The 21,647-nt window shown below is 37.8% G+C and overlaps 1 protein-coding gene across 1 annotated transcript; it reads left to right on the forward strand.

Moving 5' to 3' along the window:
- The first annotated feature begins 96 nt into the window (after window positions 1-96).
- Window positions 97-20,754, forward strand: spata6 (spermatogenesis associated 6). Its single transcript, XM_084723493.1, has 11 exons — window positions 97-231; window positions 2,177-2,314; window positions 3,630-3,678; window positions 3,807-3,848; window positions 3,980-4,104; window positions 6,960-7,040; window positions 11,573-12,007; window positions 14,235-14,337; window positions 15,145-15,185; window positions 16,766-16,926; window positions 19,764-20,754. The coding sequence occupies exons 1-11, from the start codon at window positions 148-150 to the stop codon at window positions 19,876-19,878; spliced, it is 1,374 nt and encodes a 457-aa protein (XP_084579619.1). The 5' UTR covers window positions 97-147; the 3' UTR covers window positions 19,879-20,754.
- The last annotated feature ends 893 nt before the right edge of the window (window positions 20,755-21,647 follow it).

Raw genomic sequence — 21,647 nt, forward strand, 5'->3', positions numbered from 1 at the left:
GTGTCTGTCAGCTCATGCGTGTGTGGGCAGAACGCACTGGTGCAGAGAGAGTTTCTGATTGGCCACCTGTTGGTCACATGACTGTACATCCGCTCTGTGACTGTTGCTGTTTGGCAGCTATGACAACGAACTTTGAAAGTCAGATGAATGGCTTCACTGAAGAAGAAGCTTTCCTCGTCTCAAACGCATAAAAAGTCTCTGAAATGTACCGTGTACTTGGACATTCAGAAAGTAAGTGCGCCGTTAACACTGTTCCTCTGCTATAAATCTCGGATACTGACCGGTTACTGTAGCTAAGCTTTAGTTAATGTGAGCTAGCTAGCGGTCTCACATCCTCTTTTCCTCACAAATCTTTTCCTAACATTCAACTAGTTAGCTTAAATTACTAACGGCTGTCACTTAACATGTAGCCTAGCTGTTAGCAGCTAATTTGTGTTAGCTTATCATGATAACTGGGCCGCAACTTAAAACTAACGATATTATGGTGGCTCATTTCCGGCAGTGTGATAAAAAAGCATCCTGTAAGTTATTATAATGACAAACATCCTCTAAATAATGTCTTAAACAATATCACAAAATAATAAGAAGCTTTATCGGAACAGTAACTTACTAGGGATTAGCATCTTAAAATAATGACTTAGCTAGTGTCTTACTTATTATTGTGATGATATTTGAGACATTAACTCAGTACATTAGAGACTAAATCGACTAACGTACTCAGTCATTATTTTGAGGTACTGATACATTATGAGATACCAAGTTGTTATATTAAGTCATTTTGTGATAATTCATTATTTTGAGAAAGTTTCGCATTTTGTAAAAGTTTCTCATTATTTTGAGGAAGTTCATAATTATTTTTGAGATTGTAATTGTGAGAAAACTTCTTATTATTGTGAGGGAAAAATCATTACCTCATAATTTTCGTTTATTATACTGAAATGTCAACTTGTTACACTTCATTTCCAGAGAATCAATACAGTCACTGTAATGGGCGGAGTTGAAGGTCTGGACCCAGGCAAAGAAGATTTTTCATTATAATGACTTACAGGATCTTTTTTTCCCATCACATTGGCAAAAATGGGCGTCTATACGATATGCCTAACTTATTATACAAGTTTTACTTTACTTCACTTTAATCCATGAAGCATTACAGATGGTGATCCAGACGTAGCCTAACAGACATTAAGAATAAATTGTTAGTTATGTTAGCTAAATAAAATGTTTCTGATTATATGACATTTGTTGGGGTTTGTACCAAACAGAAGTTTTCTTTCATCTGAAGAACAAGATTTGCAGGTCAGGGCATCTCTGCAGCACTATAGTACTTCATTGTAATGCCTAATGCAGGGTGGCTACAGGTGCTTAAAAATTCTTAAAATGTCTTGAATATACAGTTACTAATAAAAGGCCTTAAAAGTGTTAAATGGTAAGGTCTCAGATATGTATTTATTGAATGCTGTAATGGTGGTCTAAAATTGTCTAATATTCACTCCAAGCACAACAGTTGAATTCCAAAACCCCCATATTCTGTTACGATCTAAAGTTTTTGCCAATAAACATATTTGGACTGTTCTTTAACTCAACCAGTTAGTGTCATTTTGCCTCAATTTTAATTTTGAACTGACAAACATGCATTTACTCAGAGGAGTATCCCTGTATTTTCACATTTGATATTTAGTTTAACTGTAAAATTGCTGATACATGCAGACACTGTGTAATAGAGATCCCCTTGAACATATAGTGTTACTGTATGTTAAATAATAAGCCAAAAGGCTAAAATGTCTGCAAAGCAAAGTAAATTATAGAAACTTTGAGCTCACTGATCTTTAAATGATATGTTGCCTTTAATATGCTGTAACTGTAGATTAGTTGCAGCCGTTTCTGTATAATTTCATTTAGTATATCAAAGTAATTCAAGTTAATGAGTTTTGCAATGTTTTTTCTTTTAATCATGAACTATCATCCTATATGCAAGCAATAAAAAGCTCCTACTGATATGGATACTTCCTCAGAGGATTGCACACCTGTGTATTCTGAACATTTTTTTTTTTTTTTGCGCAAGGAAAGGCTCTTTTTGTCATAAATTGGAAGAAAATTCCCAATAAAGGACACATACACAAACAACAGAATGCCTACCCTGTCACTGTAGTCACCTAATTGCATTGTTTGTTTGCAGGTCACATGTCCAGGAGTGCTCTTGTCAAAGAAGAACGATATCTACCTCAGTGTGTGCATCATGGGCCAATACAGGAAGACTCCCTGTTTGCCACCTGTGTTCCCTTTACTCTTCCACCACAAAATGGTATTTGACAAGGTGAGAGTACTAACTTGCATTACAGGAAGATGAGCTGCCTCAATTACTTTAGCACAAGATGTAGAAATGCCATGTATGTGTCTGCTATTATTTCAGATTTACTGAGTGATCCTGGGAGGACTAGTGGCATATTTTTTTCAGTATCAACAAGGGATGCAAATTACATGTCTTCATGTTACATTCTAGGCCTTATCTTGTCCTCTAATACTAGGGCTGCACAAATAGTCAAATTTTACCAAAACTGCAGTATGATAAGTGGAGTATCCAGATTACAGAAGCTGTGATTTTTTGATAAAGGTAAAATGTGTGACAAAACGGCATTATGATGGAGCACTGATATGACTGACAGATATAAGAAAACATGTTTGTTTGGTACAGACCCCAAAAAAGTCACATCATCATTTTAATAGCTTTTTAATCAGTGAAAATGAAAATTTTGATGCAAAAATAATTATTCCCACTAATTGTGAATCATTGTCAGCAACATCTGTCAAAATAATTGCAAGATGATTTTTTTTTACCATATCCTGCAGCCATAATACCTATTCATTTGGGATACACGCTGAATATTGGGGCCAATGAATTATTGGCCAAACGGGAAATTTATATTATTATGCTGATAATAAAATTAGAACTGGCAAATATCAGCAATAATAATATCTGCTTAGACAGAACGTGTCACTGCATTTAATTTAAATTCTTAGGTAAAATGATGTATAAAAGCCATGAAAGTATATTTGTAAAGTTTTTTTTGAAAGTTGAAGGATCAGAACTGTTTGTTTTTGTTAACATAAAGATGTCAACTAGATTTGGTTAGGTCAGAGCTATGGACATTAAATCATCATTCTTGGCTCACTACACCTTAGCATTTCTTACCAACAGGTGTGCATTAACTACGTGTTATATAAAATTTTTTAAGTACAAAAATGTGAAATTATTGGTTACCTTATCAGTACTGGCCATGAAAAAAGATAATCATCATTTATTGGTATCAGCTAAAAAATCCACATCATGCATCCCAGTATCAATTGTACTTTTATATATACAAGAAATCACTATCATAGCAGTTGTTTTCCCCATATCAGCTTATATTTGAATCTCTTCTTGCATACCATATACAAGACAGTTGCTGTCTTATTTTTTAAGTCTGAGAATTTAAAGTATCAACCCTCCAATATGAACATTGCTGCCCCAGCTCCTGATAAAAGAGGCCTTCTTTTCCCCGGGGAGAATGGCAGAGTTAGATACCAGGCAGTCTGTCTCATCTTGTTATAAGTATTGATTTGCTTTGTCTGTACTCTGCCTGTTTTACCAGACTTTCCCGGGCGTTGTTGACCCTGCTGATGTAGCTGACCTCCTGGAAGGTAAACGGCCATCTGGGATTTGCTTCCTCATCTTTTAGTCCTGAATCCTCTGCTATGCAAGCTTATAGGCTATTAGCTGTGATACTGATCATTAGCTCACAGTCTATTTGTGCTTTCCTTCCTCTTAGCTGACACAACATCTTTTGAGCTGATTCAGTTGGTGCCTCCAGGTATGCTTTCTGATGATGCCATATGGGCATGATAAGTCCCCACTGTATTCAGTCATTACACTGCAAAAACAGGAACTTGGATTGTGTATGTGTGTGTTGCTGTTTACTGCCTGTCTGTGTATGATTTTTAGAGGGTGAGGTCCTTGCCACGATGGAGGAAAGCAGCAGAGATTTCCTGTACCCGGGCCCCACACTAAGCTGCAGAGAAGGAGCTGGAGAGAGAGAGATACTCATGAAGAGATCTTCCTCCTTTCCCGTAGGCTGCTTTCTCAATTATTTCTTTTATTTCTTTTTTAATCATCCTTCAACACCTGCACCTGGATTCATCAGACTCAAAAAATTACATGCTCTAGAGTCAACTTAAGAGTATAAAAGTTATTTGCTAAGCAATAAGACACATTTGTCAATTGACTTACTACAATTCACAACAGTGCAAAGTGTAAAATTACATGATTACATGATTTTTCACACGTATGCTGTGAGAGAAATAGCCAAGGGTTGAAATAATAAAAATAGTGAAAAAAAAATCTGTTGCAAGACTGTTGGTAGACAGGGTACATCAGGACAACATTGACAAGTGCTGACAATAAAGATACATGGCAAGTGATTGCAGCCATAATCAATGCCAGATGTATTCTTGGTGTTTGCACCCCTGATAAATGCAAAAGAAAAGTGTTTCTATCCTTGTTCAATCCAAGCAAATGTTTAAATCAAAAGCTCAAACTACTCTGTCCTTAGTTAACATATTAGTCATCATGATCCATATTTTGTACAGGCACACAGAACAGAGAGGTGTGCTCGCCTTTGTTTCTGGACTACAGAAAAAAAAAAACCTCCTAAATTTGAGAGTATTTTCAAGTCATTACAAATTTAATAAATAACAAATAACAACAAGAGAAACTGTTCAACTTTGTGACCAGCAGCATGTAGAGAGAACGCCATGCTTTTTTTTTTGTAAAGCAAAATTATTTAATTTATAAATAACACCCAAAGTTAACCAAAGCTGTGGGGGATTCTGGAGGCCTGGTCACAAAGAACAAAAGGATGGAGGAAGTCTGGGCCAGCCACAAATGGGCCTTAGGACCCAGAGCTTCCCTAAATTGTCCACAAGTGCATAGACTAAATTAACCAATGAAGCCATAAACATTTGGGGGCTTAACTATGAAGCAAGCTCAATATAGTCAGGCTTTCTTTGCGTGAGCTGACTCAACAAACCTAAAATCCCAGTCAGATATAAAAGGTTTCATAGCAGTAGTTATCAACTTTCTTTGTTAGCTCAAGCTTCCTCCTTTAGACTCTGCACACGTTCCCATAAACATGTTTAGTTTGTCATTTGATCACGTGCAGCCCAGTTCAGTCAAGAGGAACAGGTTGTTATAATGGAGAGCTATGAAGAATATATTTTTAAAAAAGCGTCACTGTTGCTGCAAATAAGGCAAGAGAGGAATGCTGGCAGAAAATTACTTTTCAGCTTAATGCATTCTCAAGAAGTGCTTTTGGTTTGACACTGTCCTTTAATGAAGGATGGGCCTTCTTTTTTTTTTTTTTTTTTTTTGGCCAAATCAAAGTGAAATGATTTTTCTTTTTGATTGATTATTATTCATGATAAATTGGATAGATCATAAATGGGATAATCAATTTTCTAATCAGCGTTTTGAGATGCAATACCAGCAATGTAAAACAGACTTAGCAGCAAATCAGGATCAAGCTTCAAACTTCAAAACTCATTCAAAGTTTCTGTAGTATCTTTATCATTCTTTTAGTATATGGATGATATGCTGTGTAACATTTAAAGTACATCACCAAGTGGATGCATGTAGGTTCTTAAGGCGGTACAGTGTTTACAGTTTGTGTTGCTGCACATTACAATGCACAGCTTCATTCGGCAACATTACTAATGTACTGCATATAACCTGCTTCAGACCAGGTTATACGTTCAGCATAAGTTACCATGGTGATCTATCTGATCAAAACAGAGCCGCTTTTCTGATATTGAAGATCCTGTCTTTAGACTCAGCATACCTCGCTAACCCATTAATCTTGCTTCATAGTACAGCCCAGACTTCCAACCTCAAAAGAAATAAACACAAAATAAGGCGAAAAAGAAACCAAAGCCTAAAATGGTTAGAAGGCAGCTTTTTGTCTGGGAGAGGGAGCTCCTTCTTTAGCTTTCCTTGAATATATTGCAGGGCCACCCACTAATTACCCCAACCAGGAGCACCTGAGAGAGGAGAGGGGGAGAAGAACGCAAGAAGGGAACGTGTGTAACATCTTATTTTTCATTTAATGCAAATTTTTACTTTTAGCAGTTTAAATGTGATATGTGAATGGAAAATGTGAGCCTAGGTGTAACATGTATTTCATTCATTCAGGAGTGCTGTCAGTTGATGAGTTTAAACGTTGTTCACATGTCGCAGCGACCCCACATTGGGCTCGCCATGTGATCCAGCTGGATTGGCACCAATATTACATATGTCATTCAAAGACTGCAAAAGATTGTTGCTTTCTCTGAGTGAGTCTCCTCCTAATCTCTGTGGCTCATGCGTCTGTGTACATGACAGGCAGGTACACTGCCAAGATAACCAATTCATAAGTACCGTCTTGTCTTAGAAGAAGTGAAGTAATTTCTTTAGAAAAGATAGCATTTTTCCTCATAGAGCTGTCGACTGTCTTTGCTATACAGACAGAAAAACTAACCGGAGAACTTGCTCTCTCCTCCTCTTATATCATCACTTTCTCTACCTACCTCCTCCTTCTCCTTTCGTTCCTTCATCTCTTCATGGCTCTGGGTTGCTTTTCTATCCTCCCCTTGTCCTCCAAGGCACTAACTGGCATATTGAAATGCCTTTAAACACCATTCCCCTCACCATTGCTTTTATGTGTTTGTGTTTGAGGCCTACATAGCAATTTAGATGTCTCTCTCCAAATGCTATATTATTTAAACATCACTGGAGCCTTTTTCTTTTCTGCAATTTGTTTTTCTCAAGCCAGGCGTAGATTGAAGATTTGAGGTTGTAAATTGGTGTTCCAAGCAGTGCTGTTATCTGTCCCTTTGTCTTCATCTCCTTGTTAAAGGTGTTGTGTTTGTTCCTATTGTCCCTCTCCCTCTAGGGAATCTCCCCCAAAGTGGAGTTCGGCACGACATCAGTCATAGAAGAGAGTGATGGGAGAGACAGCTGGCCTGCCTCACCTGTAAGTGTGTCCTTTTATTACCTCTCATAGGTCCAGATTTTCACATTTATCTTACCTTTCTCTGCTTTTGGTTTATCTGTTATGTCTGTTGTTGATCTTTAAAGCATCTTAGAAGAAGCCTGCTGTGTATACCTTCATTTTGTTGTCTGTTCGAGGTCTTTCGGAACAAACAACTTTTGAACTGTTAAAATCTGTCAAAGTGCCACTCATAAGTCAGAGTGTTTATCAGCCTGTGTGAATGGAATTTAAACACATCACAGCTACATACTCAGCATTACTGCGCAAGTGTTGACCAAAGCTCGAACAGTGAGCAGTTCATCTTTAAAGCTTTAATGAGTGGTATCATTCGCCATCAGATTTGTCTGTTTCCAACATACCCACCTTCTATTGTTGCCATGGCTACTGCATCTATCTATCTATCCATACTGGCAGTGTTTCAAGGGTATCTGTTCTCTCCTTGTGAATGTAATTACGGGGAGGCAGATCTGTGATGCTGATTGCGAAGGCTTCTCTCACATCTCTGACTAACTGGGAGTTTGCACAATTTTTGTTACAGACTCAGTCAGTCCTTTTTTTTTTTTTTTTTACATTAAGAGTGCGCGATGAGGGTCACCTGTATCTCTGCCTCTCTGTCCTTGTGGATTTTTTTTTTTATTTTAGAGGGGGACTGCTCAGATGCCTTAAATCACATTTTACTTTATAAGAATCTGACAATTTTCTCTCTGTCTTCTTTATATGGGCATTCCTAAGTTCTGTTTTTGACATGCTCCCATCACACTGTTCACTGTGAGTTTTAGTTATTGAGCTAAAACTAAAGCTGCATCAATTAATTGATTAGTTGTCAACTATTTAATTACTGAACTGTATTGATAATCAATCGGTTTGAGTCAATTTTGTAAAGAAATAATGTCCAAATTCTCTGATTTCAGCTTCTCAGGTGTGATTTTTTTTCTGGTTTCTTTTCTCCTCTATGACAATAAACTGAATTTATTTGGGTTGTGGACAAAGCAAGACATTCAAGGACATCACCTTGTACTTTGGGAAACAAACATGTTTCACTGTTTTCTGACAATTTATGACACAAACAACTAATGGATTAATCAAAAACTGATCAACAGATGAACTGATAATGAAAATAATCATTTGCAACCCAAGCTGAAACTGCATTTTCCTTAATCACTGTGTCAATCAATTTGGAAAATGAACTATTTTCATAGCTGAACAACTGTTTTTCCTTTTCAAGCAAACATTCTCTGGTTCCAGCTTTTCAGATGTGAGGATTTATTGTTTTTCTTTCTTTTTTGATCAGTTTAGTGATCACCTTGGTCTTAAAAATGTTTCACTTGTTTTTCAAACAATCAAAAAAACCCAGCAGATTAATTGGTAATGAACATAACCCTTAGTTGCAGTCCTACATCACTTTAATCTACTCCTTAATGGTCTTGTGTGAATCATACGTGTGTGAGGTATGTGCAAACATAATCTCAGGAGATGAATACTGTGTGAGTAGAATAATGCTCCAATTCTAGGCTGAAAAAGACTGTTACTTCAAAGAAAAAGCAGTGACAATGAAAAAACGTTTCACAAACAGTCCTGTTTGTAACATATGATCCATCACACAGCAGTCGGCATGTTGTGCCAAAAACACTACCATGCATTTCCCAGGTGCAGTAACCTAAGCTAAGCTATTTGTTTAAATGGGATGTCATTGACAGCGAAGCAGATTGTCAGAGTGTTCTCCTGGCCCCTCAGGGGGATGTCTGGATCAGAGCACCGCTGTGGCTGTCAGACAGTAGAATTTCTCCATTTTCTCTGTCCTAATGGCTCCTCAGCATAGGCATTTCCCTGACTGCTTGCCCGCCCAGCTGACAAACCATGTCCTGTTTTAATAGAGATTTAGACTGATAGCAACTTCCACAAAACCTCTGAAACCTAGTGATGAATATACACTTGGATTTTAGCAATCTCTCACTCTTGCTTTGCATATTTTTTTTCATGCTCATATCTTTTTCTTATCATTTTCATTTCTCATTATGATTTACAGTTTTAATCAAAAAGTCGAGGTCAATGTTGGTCAGTCTTCAATCTGTCAACCTGTCAACTGACCACTTTGGTTTTGACTGAAATATGTCAACAATTGTTAGATTTCCCTGAAATTTTATATAGATGTTCACATCAAAGTCAATAGCATCCTCCTTTGGGATTCCCAAAGGATAAATACTAAAAATGTTGAACCCCTGACTTTTACTTTAGTGCTTCCAGCAAGTCAAATTTTTCACTTTTCCATTCCAAATATCTTAACATATACGAGACCCACAAGTCAGTCTCTAAACGCTTTGCTCAGTAGATACTGAGGAGAATCTACCAAGCTTTTATCACTAAAATTGGATGGAAACATTAAAAGAGTTTAAAAATAACCCCTTCATTGCTGAACCAATCAAAAGTCTTAAGGGCAGTCCTTCATATTTGGCAGTGACATTGTGTGCTTATAGTGCATTCACATGCTCTTCGGGTGGTCCCAGTTTCTGAGATGTGAAGTCACCATTCAGACTTTTGTGTGTTTGTGTACTCTTAAGTTCGAAAGTAGAAACAGCATGGCTACTACTATGGTCACTCTATGTGGGCAGCAGTTAACCAAAAAATTTAATGCAAGACGTGGATTAAACAAGCTATCAACCAAACATTTACTCCTTTCTGCAATAGTTGTATATATAATATAATATATATATATATATATATATATATTATCAACAGACGACAACTCAGCAACTTGACTGTATTTGCTCAAAGGAAGAAAAACAAAATACATGCAATGAAGTGAGATGTAAACTAGATCCATTTTATTTTCTGTCTGGGATCCAATTAAATGAGACCAATATTCATAGACATATAGGGCTTTCCTATATATAATCACTTGTGTTTTGTGCTAATTAGAAAATCTTGTCATGCTAAAATGTGAAATCAAAATCATGGCAAAGATTATACCTGAGCCTCTGAGTGTTCGTTGTCATTTTTAGTATGGGAGCATCACGGATGTTGTTAGCATCAAAGCACTGTGTTGCAGCCTTACTTCGCACTAGCAGACTCTTAGACTTGCTATTATTTATCCACATCCCAAGCTTTGTTGAGCAGTGTCTGTCCCACACAGTACCGACAGTGGAAATAGCAGCTAATCACATCAGACAAGCCTTCGCCACTCAGCTGGTGACAGGAAAACTGACTGACTCTCAGTGGCCGTCCAGTGAAGAACAGACAGAAGACCTGAAAGAAGTCAGAGATGGTGGTAGATGTGTGTGGGAGAGCATACTTATTAAATCAGACCAATCTCAAATGGCAACCTCGATGAGGATTTATTCATCATTTAGTTTCTCTTAAAAATAGTTTTCATGTTGTGTGATTTCCCTTATTAGCATTTAGATTATCTTTGTTTTACAGCCAGGTAATGCCTCTTTATCATATTAGACTGGAGATGGCCATCAAATGCAATTAACATTTTATCTTAACGTATTTATCCCCGGTTGGCATTACCCGCAGGAAGTGGGATATTGCATCGGAGAATGATGTTAGTGGCCATTAGAGTTATTGAAGTAATTCTGCAGAGGTTGTCTCCATGGCAGTGCTGACTGCGAGAGCCGTTGTTGTTGTAACACTTAAGCTGAATGATTTAGCTAATGGTTTAATGGTTTTTGTCCAGGGAGAGCAAGTCTGTGTCGAGAGTGAGAGCAGCTGCCTTAATGGCTAAAATGGCTGACGCTTGTGTAAAGGAACAACATTGTGGTCTGCAGAGAAATATAAACTGCTGAGATGAATGTTATGAGTCACCTGAAAATTGAGACCAGTGAGGATAGCTTGACATGTTCAAACAACAAATCAACTAGGGCCTGACCAACACGGGAGTTTTGGGGTCGATACTGATGTTTGGGAGTAAAAAAATTCAGATATCAATGTATTGGCTGATATTCTTGTTACAGAATATAAAGTATGTGCTGCAACTAAGATTTATTTTCATTGTCAATTTAAATTGTTGATTATTTTCTCGATTAATCAATGGGTTCTGTGGTCTAACGATGTCAGAAAATTGTGAAAAATATTGATCAGTGTTTCCCAAAGCCCAAGATGATGTCCTCAAATGTCATGGTTTGCCCAACGATGTATAGTTTACTGTCATAAAGGGATAAAGAAACCAGAAAATATTCACATTAATGAAGCTGGAATCAGAGAATTTTCACTTTTCTTTTTCTTAAAAAATTACTCAAACTGATTAATCCATTATCAAAATAGTTGGCAAAATAGTTTATTTAATAATCAAATATACATGAAATGCTGCTATAAATCTAACAAATAAAAACAATCTGCATTTTGTTCTGTTAAAAATATTTACATATTGGTGGATATCAAATAACATGTATGCCGATACGAATATAGATATGATATAGTTGCGATAAGCCAATATCTGGCCAGTAATATCAGTTGAGCTCTAATCTTAACATTCTTCTTTCTCTCTCACTCATATTCTGTCCCTGCACCCGCAGACCAGCTGTCTTTCTCCGGTGAGGCCATCTTTAACCGCATCCAGACAGAGTTCAGCAAAGAAGTCTTCACCATCCAGTGGGAATTTTTCCAAAATAGACAGTGGAAACCATGTCCCTTCAAAAGGTGGGAAGGAAAAGCTAAATGTTGAAGCAAAGTGTGCTCTGTCAGGGGGAACAGCCAGACGCTCGCCGCCTTCATCCCCACCTGGCCGCAGTCCCCAGAAAAACAAGACGATAGGAAAACATGCCTTTCTCAGAGTTTCTGCAGACTCTGGCTACCAGCGGCCCACAGTTTCCTCAAGGACGCGAGCCCTGTCCCCTTACACCCACCGCAAGATGTGCCAGCTTTCAGAAGATGCCCAGCAGAGGCTCAGCCATCTCCAGCTGGGGCCTCACCACTTCAGGAAGGAAACTGAGACCCAACCGCCTTTCTTGGTTAGTAACATGTAATGATAAATTGGTTTTTAGATCCAAAGAAATTGAGTTTCCTACTATTTTCCTGTCATTTTCCAAATGAAATTGTTAAACATTTGCTAGTCCCAGCCTCTTAAATGTAAGGATTTGTTGCTTTTCTTTGTCATTTATGATGGCAAACAAAAAGTCTTTGTTTTGGACTGTTAGTTTAACAAAAGAAACAATTTGAAGATGACACTTTGCTCTCTTCGAAATTGTGATGAACATTTTTCACCATTAGAGACATACCTATCCACTTAATTTCAGTTCTGATTCCAGTATCTGAATTTGGATATCTGATGATATGGATACTGTACTGTTATCAGCACTCTTTTTTTTCCCTCTATATTTATGGTTATTTATCATTAGTAGTAATAGTAGTATCAGTAGTAGTAATAAGATTATGTGAGGCTGAAACTGAATTTCAGTCTGGAAAGCTTATGTAGTTTGTGTAATGTAATTGCCGTAATGGCGTCCTTCAACCGTTGTGAGACTCTGTAGGATTCTGGCTTGTGACATTCACATGTGCAGCCGATAGGCGGAGAAATGGCACACGTTCGCATAATTATCCCACAGCAATGCTAAGAGTTTGTTTGCTTTTTTATGTTCCAAAATCAAAATTTTGCTGTTTGTTAGTGCTTGTAATGAGTTTGTCATGCATTTGTTAAGTGTTTGATTTGAAATGGTTGTATTACTTGCGTGTGCAGAGTAGAAGTGGACAGCACTATTTAGCCCTTAGTTCAACATTTAGCGTAGCATTTACAAACAGAAAACTCATAACAAACATGGTCCTTTGGAATTTAGATGGGAATATGGATTGGCCTTTCAAGCCTGATACCCAGTGAATGCCTTATATCAGTATTGGGCCCAGATACATTTATTAGATCAGACTGGAAAATAATCCTTTGTTGAAGTCCTAAACATTAGATATATTCCTCTAAACTGAAGGCAGTTGACATAAAAGTGATGTTATGGTTTGTTTAATGCCAATAATACACATGTTCAGTGGATAGGGGTTATAAATTTAATGGGATCCTGAATTGATGTAGTTCAAACCTCAGTGGGAGCTTCCCAAATTTTAACATAATCTAGTGGGCAGATTAAGTGGAGGGCATAATAAGAGAGCAGTGTTAATCTTTTTACCTGAGCTGTTAATGGATTTTGACGTCATGAAAATGTTTCACTATGCGTGCATGTAATATGGCCTGTTATCCTCACTGAGGGGCTGGAGTGCGCTTTAATAGCACACGTCCTGGATTTAGGCTGGTACACAGTTATTTATTAACGCTTTAATTACAGCCGTATCATTGCTATGAGAGATTTGCATATAAAAGGGAATGATTTTCTGATCACACAGCCTTGGGGAATATACAGTTGATGGACAAGAACAACACAGCCTCTAGTTCAGTGCCCCTCCCTCCCTCCCTCCGCTGCTCCCGATTGTATTCCTGCTTCTTCATTTACATCAAATCTAATCCTGAGGTATGAATATCAAAATCCACCAGCATGCTGTTATTAAAAGAAATGATTAGGTAAACAGTTGTTTGTTTTTGTCACACACATGAATGGAATTTACTCGAATACAACAGGCGTTTTATTAAAGAGAGGAACATGTTTTTTCCACTCTGGTTTTCCTGGGGGAATCTTCTGTCGACAATTAACCCTAGTAATTGAGAGTCAAGCTGCAATTAACAAATAGATACCTAATGAAGTAGCTTAGCCCCATGGTGAATGCATTATCAGTGCAGCTTCAACTCCCTGTTTGTTTGTGTAGAGGGAAGCACTTTCTTACAGAAGACAGCCTATGTTCTTTGAGATAGATGGTCATTCTGTACAGATATTCTCTTTGTTTTCTTCAGATCTTTTTTTGTGCATTGTGAAACAATTTGGGGTTGAGATGACAGACAAATGGAGTAACAATCAAAGTTTTTTGGCAGGTTTCCCTTTATGCTGCACAAATTAAAGAAATGAAAAGAGTGAACATGATTAATGTATTGTACCGCAGACAAAACATTTGTCTGTTTTTGTTCTGGCATTTCTTATTTTACATTGGCAGATTGTGATTGATTAATGTTTCATCAAGATACTGTTTAAAAGTAAGTAATACTCCTCACTGAGAGCTAAAACACCCTGGCTGTGCATGTGTTATACTATGTATAATGCAAACTACAACAGTGTTTGGTGTAAAACTTTTTCTGTTTCATTCTAGGTCTCTGGTTGCAGTAATGTCTCTAGCATGGGAACTCCTTCCTCCTCTACACAGAGTGGTAGCGTGTGCCGGCGCTCTGTCAGCTTCACAGCTGGTCATACAGGTAGACCTTCACACTGACGTGCAAAAACTCTAAAAACAAGACTGGTTGTGTTGTCTTATGAAAATGTGTCTATTTTCTTTTCTGGTTTTGTTTACATCTTCATGATAATGTGTTGAAGTCTTTCAAAGCAAATAATGGGCTGCATTTATAGTTGCACTAAGTGTACACAGATGATGTATGGCTATAAATAGAGCTGCCTCTCTATGTCTGTCAGGTTTGACTTACATATTTTTTGGGTTCAAGGAATAAAATCTATATCTTAGTTAAAGGAAGTACTGTATATGTTATGCCAGTGTTTCTGTAACTCTGATAAACCTCATTTTACTGCTGTAAACTGTCATCTACCATAAAACCTCACAGAAGAAGACAGAAGTATCCAGGTGCAGTCTTGCAGACAACATGACACACCCACACTTACTACATGTTTGGTGCATAAACTTAACTCTAACTGTTTCGAGGGAGTATCATGTAGGTGTTTCCTGTAACAACTGTGAGGCTGCAGATAGACCTACTTGGAAGAAGAACATGACAAAGGCAGTCACGGTCACTGTGAGCAGAAAGCCAGCTTTGATATTGCTTTGATGATATTGACAGACAAAAAGCAATAAAATTAGATTCACGTTTGAAACACAGCAGTTATACAGCTGAAAACGTAAAAGAAGTGAAAAAGAAAGTGAAAACGCTTTATATAGGTTTTTTTTTCTACCAAAATTGTTTTGCACTTTTGGCTGAAAAACATTTGTGAGCTACTGTGTTATGCAATCCAAAAGTTTTCATTATACTCTTAACTTGTATTTGTCATTGTAGATTCTTCACTCCTGGGGAGTTACAGACCAAGAACAGCCATGGTAAGTCTACATATAATACTGTATTTCAAACCTGCAAACACAAGTATGGGGCCAAATGTTCAGAATATTGTGTTTTGTTTTGTAGATGTGACACAGTGGCTCTGTGCATACACCAGATAACATGATATATATTCACACAGCTAGCATTGTGTTCTTAGAAAACATTTTGTTCTTAGGAAAGTATTTGGAAGGCATTGTAATGTACCGTTTTCATTAAAACTTATCTCACTCTGCCTACTTTTACTGGAGTTTTTTTTTTTATATTTTGGACATCTTTTGATGTAAGATGAATAAAATATTGGTAGCATTTAATGTCCATGACTTCATAAATCAAACCTTGTAAGCTTTGCTGTAAAAAAAACCCTCTTCTGTTAAAGAAGGATCACCCAAAAATGAAAATTCAGTTTGAGTTTACTTGGGTTAGTCCGCAAAACACTGCTGAAGTCTCACGGGAAAACAGTGTTGCAGAAACTCCCAAACAATGTAAGTGAATGGTGACCAGTTTTCAAACATTAAAAACAACTGGGGAAAAAAAAACATAAAATGCCTCCATGCTGCTCGTCTGGTATAATCCAAGTCTCCTAAAGTCTTGACATGCTGTTTGCACATGGTCACAACACACACACGCAGTTCAGACAGTGTGCGTTTGTACATGGCTTCAAGCTAAGTGAAGTGAAGATTCAGGCTAAAAACATGGTGTAAGTAACATTTTTTTTTAGTCAGTTTGGCATGTCAGGGCTTTAGGAAACTTGGATTACACCCGATGAGCAGTATGGAGGCATTTTATGTTTTTATTTTCTTGTTGTTGTTTTTTTTTTAGGTTTTTTAGGTTTTAAAACTGGTCACCATTCACTTCCATTGTTTGGGTGATTTTCCTGTGAAACTCCAGCAGTGTTTTGTGGACTTAAAACTAAACCCAACCTTCAATCAGCATGAGGGTGAGTAGATAATGACTGAATTTTCGTTTTTGAGTGAACTGTTCTTTTAAAAATTTCAAAGACAAAAGATCCTGCCAACTATAAACTGCCACTAAACTTGTAATGGACATGTACAAAATGGAGACGATAACAGCCATATGGTAACCCTAAATGGAATTATTTGTGTCAGGCTAGGAAAACTATGTTAACTATGCAACATCCTTTAGAGCCAACTTTTATTTTTTGCAAATCTGTGATTTCAGTTTATTGTAAGGAAAAGATCACTCTCTAACTGTGCATACTCGTCACTGTTTTTTACAAATCTCGAAATAGGGCTTTTCAGACAAAATAATGGATCAAGTATGCATACAATATTTGAAACTTGCTTTATGGAAATATGTTTGCTGTTATATATTCATGCTGTTTTATGTTTGATTGATTGAGTTTGAATACATATTTTTACTGACATTCAAACTTTTTATAGCACTTTTTATAGAAACAGTGCAACACAGAGTGCTTCACACAGTAAAAACAATAAAACACACACATAAAGCAAAGACTGTAATGGTAAAGACTAAAATAAGAACAGCACTCATAAAAAACGTGAACTCAATAAAGTACTGTCATTAAACTCAAAACCTGTTGTCCTGTGCCCTCCTCCAGGTAAAGTCAGGTCCTGCAAGGGTCAACTTGTCTCCAGAGACACCGTCCAGACTTGAAGCCCGGACCAAAAGCCCAGTGAGAGGTGCTGTGTTAGCTCAGTCCGCCCTGACCACCTCAAACTCCAGATATCCTCTGAACCTCAGCTACTCCCTCAGAGAAAGGTACAATCTTTACATAATGCAATCCTGGTCTTGAAGTTATGTAATGACAAATGGTAGGAAGTGAGGAGCAGTGGTAATTAGCACACTTGTTTATAACTTTGTGTTGTCATTAAGTGTTTCTTCAGACGTTCATCCATGAAACTCTCTCCAGATCACCTCAGAGCCCCAAGTTTGTTTTTTCTGGCCACAAAACCAGCGGATTTTCTTCATACTCGCGCCAAAGCTGGAGAAAACATAATCCTCTTTTTTTGTGATGTTTGCCCGGAATTTATCCTGATCCATCTGTGCAAATCATTGCTGTTTGCTCAAAAGATCTTAAAAGCAAAATAGGCACCTGTATGAGTTTGCAATTACAGTATACTGCAAATATATGACAATCCCATGAGATGTTAGTCATACACTGCTGCTGCCTTGTGTGTGCGTGATCACATTCACATCCAGCCTTTAATTGTGATCACTCTCGACAGGCAGGATGAATTCCCCTCCACCTCTTAAATTACAGAAGCTGATGTCTTGTCATGTTTGTTCATTACTGAGAGAGGAGGCTGAGAGAAGGGAAAACAAAGAGGAAAATAGTATTGATTTGTGTTTCGGCTTGAGTCTGATGCATTTGACCCGATGCACGCTTTAATACATTCAGAGGGACCTTGTCATCGATCATGGCAGCTGCGAGTTAAACACACCGACGGGACCGATGTTCTGTTTTGTTTGTTTGTTTGTTTGGGCTTCTCCTTTCCCCTTCCGTTCTGCTCAGTCCATAAGTAAACATTAAAATCAATAGACAATCTTAAACAGCAAAGTAAATTGTAGGAAATGAATGATACTATTCTCTCAATTGAAAACGCGACAGGAGTTGCAGGGCGGGAGATTAGAGCGGGCCTTTGTAGATTCCCTCCGACGGGGAGAGGGGCACGTCTTACCACCAATCTTTGATCTATAAAGAAAATGACAGATGCCAGTGGCGACGTTTGCTCCCTAAGCCCCGAAGTCTCAGTCTATTCATGTCTCTGGATGATTTGTCCTTGATGACTTTTTGAAGCAGGTAGCGAGTTTATCTGATTACAGATGAAAAGCTTCCATTCCCACACTGCGAGCCAGGCCGAGACACCAGCCTGCCAGTCAGCCAGCCAGACAGTCAGTCAGTCAGACAATCATCACCCCTCCACTCCCAGCAAATAGACGTGGATGAGAAGCAATACTGGAATTTATTACTGTTCACTTCTGTCTGTCTGTCAGTGCCAGCTTCTATTTCATGACTGCCCGTGGCCACTAACTTGCATTTATATTGTGTTGATGAAGCACATTTATGCCTCCAGTTCAGATGCATGGCTGGTTCTGTCAATTGTGAAATTGCTTTTTTTGTTTTTTTGCACGAAAGCTTGAATGTAGAGGAACCAAAAATGAACGTTTAGATGGAGGAGACAGTGTAATTTATTTCAGAGTATATTAAAAGTCTGTTGCTGAACACAGTACACTTGAAGTGTGTGTCATGTCAGTGTACTAGTAGAGCTTTGCATCAGCTCTCACATCTTATGTTACAGCACAGACTAGTGGACATAAGGAATACCTGTCCAAACCGCAAAGACATTTCAAGCAAAAAATGCCAAACATTCAATGATTCCAGCTTCTTAAATGTACAGATTTTCTGCTTTTGTGTTTTATATCATTGTAACTTAATATTCCTGTTGACCCCACACTTAGGTCTGTCAAGATGACCACTTTTATTTGACAATATATTATCCCAGAAATAATGGCATTAGATGGCATTATTGTCACTTTAGACCATTTTTGCGCGACTGATATATTGATAGTATAGTGGCATAATAACACAAGTACCCTTTCAAAGGGCAGTGAACTTTTAATCTAGAATTTTCAGCAGTGGGACCAGAATTGACAGCAAAACGTGTCTCGGCGTAGGGTTTTTCTATGTTTATACAGCTTAGGCATTGTGAACACAAATAAAACAACAGGCAATATCAAGGTCAGCAAAAATGATTGAGGTCATGTCAATAATGACACAGCAAGTTGATAACATAATTATTGTGACAGTCCTACACACATTAAGAAGTAATTGGAAGATGCCACCCTCGGCTCAAAGCCATACGAAGGGCATTTTCCAGCATTTTGGTAGAATAAACCTTTTTGTCATGTGAGCCCAACAAAGCAAAGTCTGCTTGCCACCCCTCATCGCCAGTTGTGACCGATTCAAGGAGAAACTATTTCCTTCACCTTAGTAGTCTTGAAGAAATAAAATTATACACTAATTTACCAGAAAAAAAAATGAAACAGAGGCAAGTTTGAAGAATGAGCATAACTTTGTGGTATGTATGTATGAATGTCTGTATCCTGGTATGTGTGTATACATATATAATCATATGTATCGTCTGCTATATAAGCTACAGTTGGTACCATCTATAAATTAACTTTTTAGCATATTTGCTGAAACTGTCACTATATCCTGACAGTAGTACGTAAGACACATAACGTCTGGTTTGTCTGGCTCCTCTCAGTGCTTCTAATGGTATTTGAAAGAATAAGCCAGGTTTAAATGAAAACAACCAATCAGAGCCAGCTGCCAAACTAAAGTATCGCCCAACAGGAACCCCCACTCCCCCTTGAAAGAGCCATTCACTAATTTAGTTGCACTTGTTTCATTTCAGTTCTGTGCAAGAGGGCTACACACACACACACACACACACACACACACACACACACACACGGAACCTTGCAAGGATCAATTGATAATGATAAAGCTAACATAGCCCAGGGTATATGTGACTCAAACTCAGTTAATTAAGTTGTTTATGTGCTATTTTTTTGGTGTTTGTTTTCCTCAGACTCCAGACCAGTCAGCCCAGTCCATCCTACTGGGAGCAGATTCACAGCCGTGTCCAGAGGATTCTGCGGACCCACAAAACCACCTGGGACCACCAAGTGACCTCTGACCTTTAACTTGCAGATCTGCCCATGAGGTGACCAAACCACAGACTCTCAATGTTACACCAGTCACTCTGATAATGTATAGTTGTTGATGAAGTTAAAAGCAGATGTTGACTTTCACCCGCCGTGTGTCTGTAGGAGTGGATTCACACACACCCTATCGTACCTTCTTAACCTGAGGATTTTATCATTCAGTGAGTCGAGGCATCTCACACACACGTATCTTCATTTATCTCCCTGTGATGTTCATTTAAATTTCAAACCATCCTAAGCACCTGCTGAGCCGTGTTTGTCGTCGTCACTCTTTGAAAAGGCAGGAAATTTGCAGGGGTTACGTTCAAAAGCATAGCAGCACCGCTTCCCACCCACCTATCAGCTGGGCTGTGTTTTTTTTTTTTTAAATGCTCCGATGGTGAAACCAAACAGAGACGTTGTCTAATTTCTCTAAAGCTGTGTGTGAAATTGGCTCGGGTATAAAGAAGCAACATTTTGTGTGTGTATGCGAAGGAGACATGGTGGATGTAAGCTGCAGCTGTTAAGGGCTCATCTCTCGCAACACAAAGGAGAGACAAGAAGGTAGCCAAGAGCCACCGTTGGGAGCCAGCAGCTACAAGAGATTTAAGAGAGAGGAGGAACAAAAGTAATCCTGAATGAAAGAGCAGGAGACACAAAGACATGGAGCCTTAACATAAATTAAGACGGTCATTCAGACCCACAGTATGTAGTGTCAGAATGTGCTCATCAGAGGTTATCTGCTCTTTAGAATGAACACTTCATCTGTATGACTTCATTCAACCATAGGAGCACCTTTTATTAATGCACATGAAATGAAATGCAGCTGTGTTGTGCGTCCTCTTCATAGCTATACTTGGATTAATTTATTTAATTCCGAATATAGAAACTGTTCTATTTTACAGGTAATAGGTAATACAGTGAATGATCACAGTGTTTTTTTGTTGATGCAGTGGGTAAACTTAAGTAAATGTGCAGCAAGAATCTAATTAATGCTAAAACTAAATTCTGTATTTGCCTTATATTAAATGTGTTCATCTCTACATCGAGTTAGAGGAAAAATGTCCCATCTCGTACCTAACCAGTGACTGGGACGCCCACTTAAAAGTTACAGTGCAAAATGTCAGTTTTGTCTTGATGTAAATGTCTCTTGCTGAATTTTGAACAGACCATCAAGTATGTCAGGATATATCACATGTCCTTCTCTTCAAAGCAGATACACCGAATAAGGTTATTAAAGCCTCCTTTTAATAATAATTAGAATTTAACCTCCACATGTCCTGTTTGCATTTCCAGGTTAAGGAAGCATGTTGTCAATTTCAAAATCCATGTACAATCCCAGCTAAAAATCTGTTCCATTTTAAATATGCCAGTATTATGTTGCCAATGTATTTATTGAGTTTGCCTTTAAGTGTAAATATTAGCAGTGGTCAAACATTGATATGTGAAAATTCTATTAGCCTCTTGATAGTCATTCATGTTTTGTCATTTTTTAGAATTACTGCAAAACAGTAGGTTAAAGTAAAAAAAAAAAAAAGTGCAATATGTATTTCATATGTTGTAAGTAGAGGTGCAACAATTAGTCAATCAGTTGACTGACGGAAAATTTCCAAATTTTTGATAATCATCTAATTTTTCAAGCAAAAATTTTCAATCAAACATTTGCTGGTTTCAGTTGCGTAAATGTAAGAAATGATAGTGAATGAAAAGTCTTTGAACTCTAATTTGAAACTCTGGGAAATTGATGAGCATTTGACATTTCATAGATT

This window comes from Lutjanus erythropterus, chromosome 7, assembly GCF_056507025.1.
Source record: "Lutjanus erythropterus isolate fLutEry1 chromosome 7, fLutEry1.hap2, whole genome shotgun sequence".
NCBI lineage: Eukaryota > Metazoa > Chordata > Actinopteri > Lutjaniformes > Lutjanidae > Lutjanus > Lutjanus erythropterus.

Coding starts and splice junctions, on each gene's coding strand:
- spata6 (XM_084723493.1), top strand. CDS start 148: ATGGCTTCACTGAAGAAGAAGCTTTCCTCGTCTCAAACGCATAAAAAG. Junction 3,849..3,979: donor GATTCAGTTGGTGCCTCCAG/GTATGCTTTCTG, acceptor TATGATTTTTAG/AGGGTGAGGTCCTTGCCACG. Junction 4,105..6,959: donor AGAGATCTTCCTCCTTTCCC/GTAGGCTGCTTT, acceptor CTCTCCCTCTAG/GGAATCTCCCCCAAAGTGGA.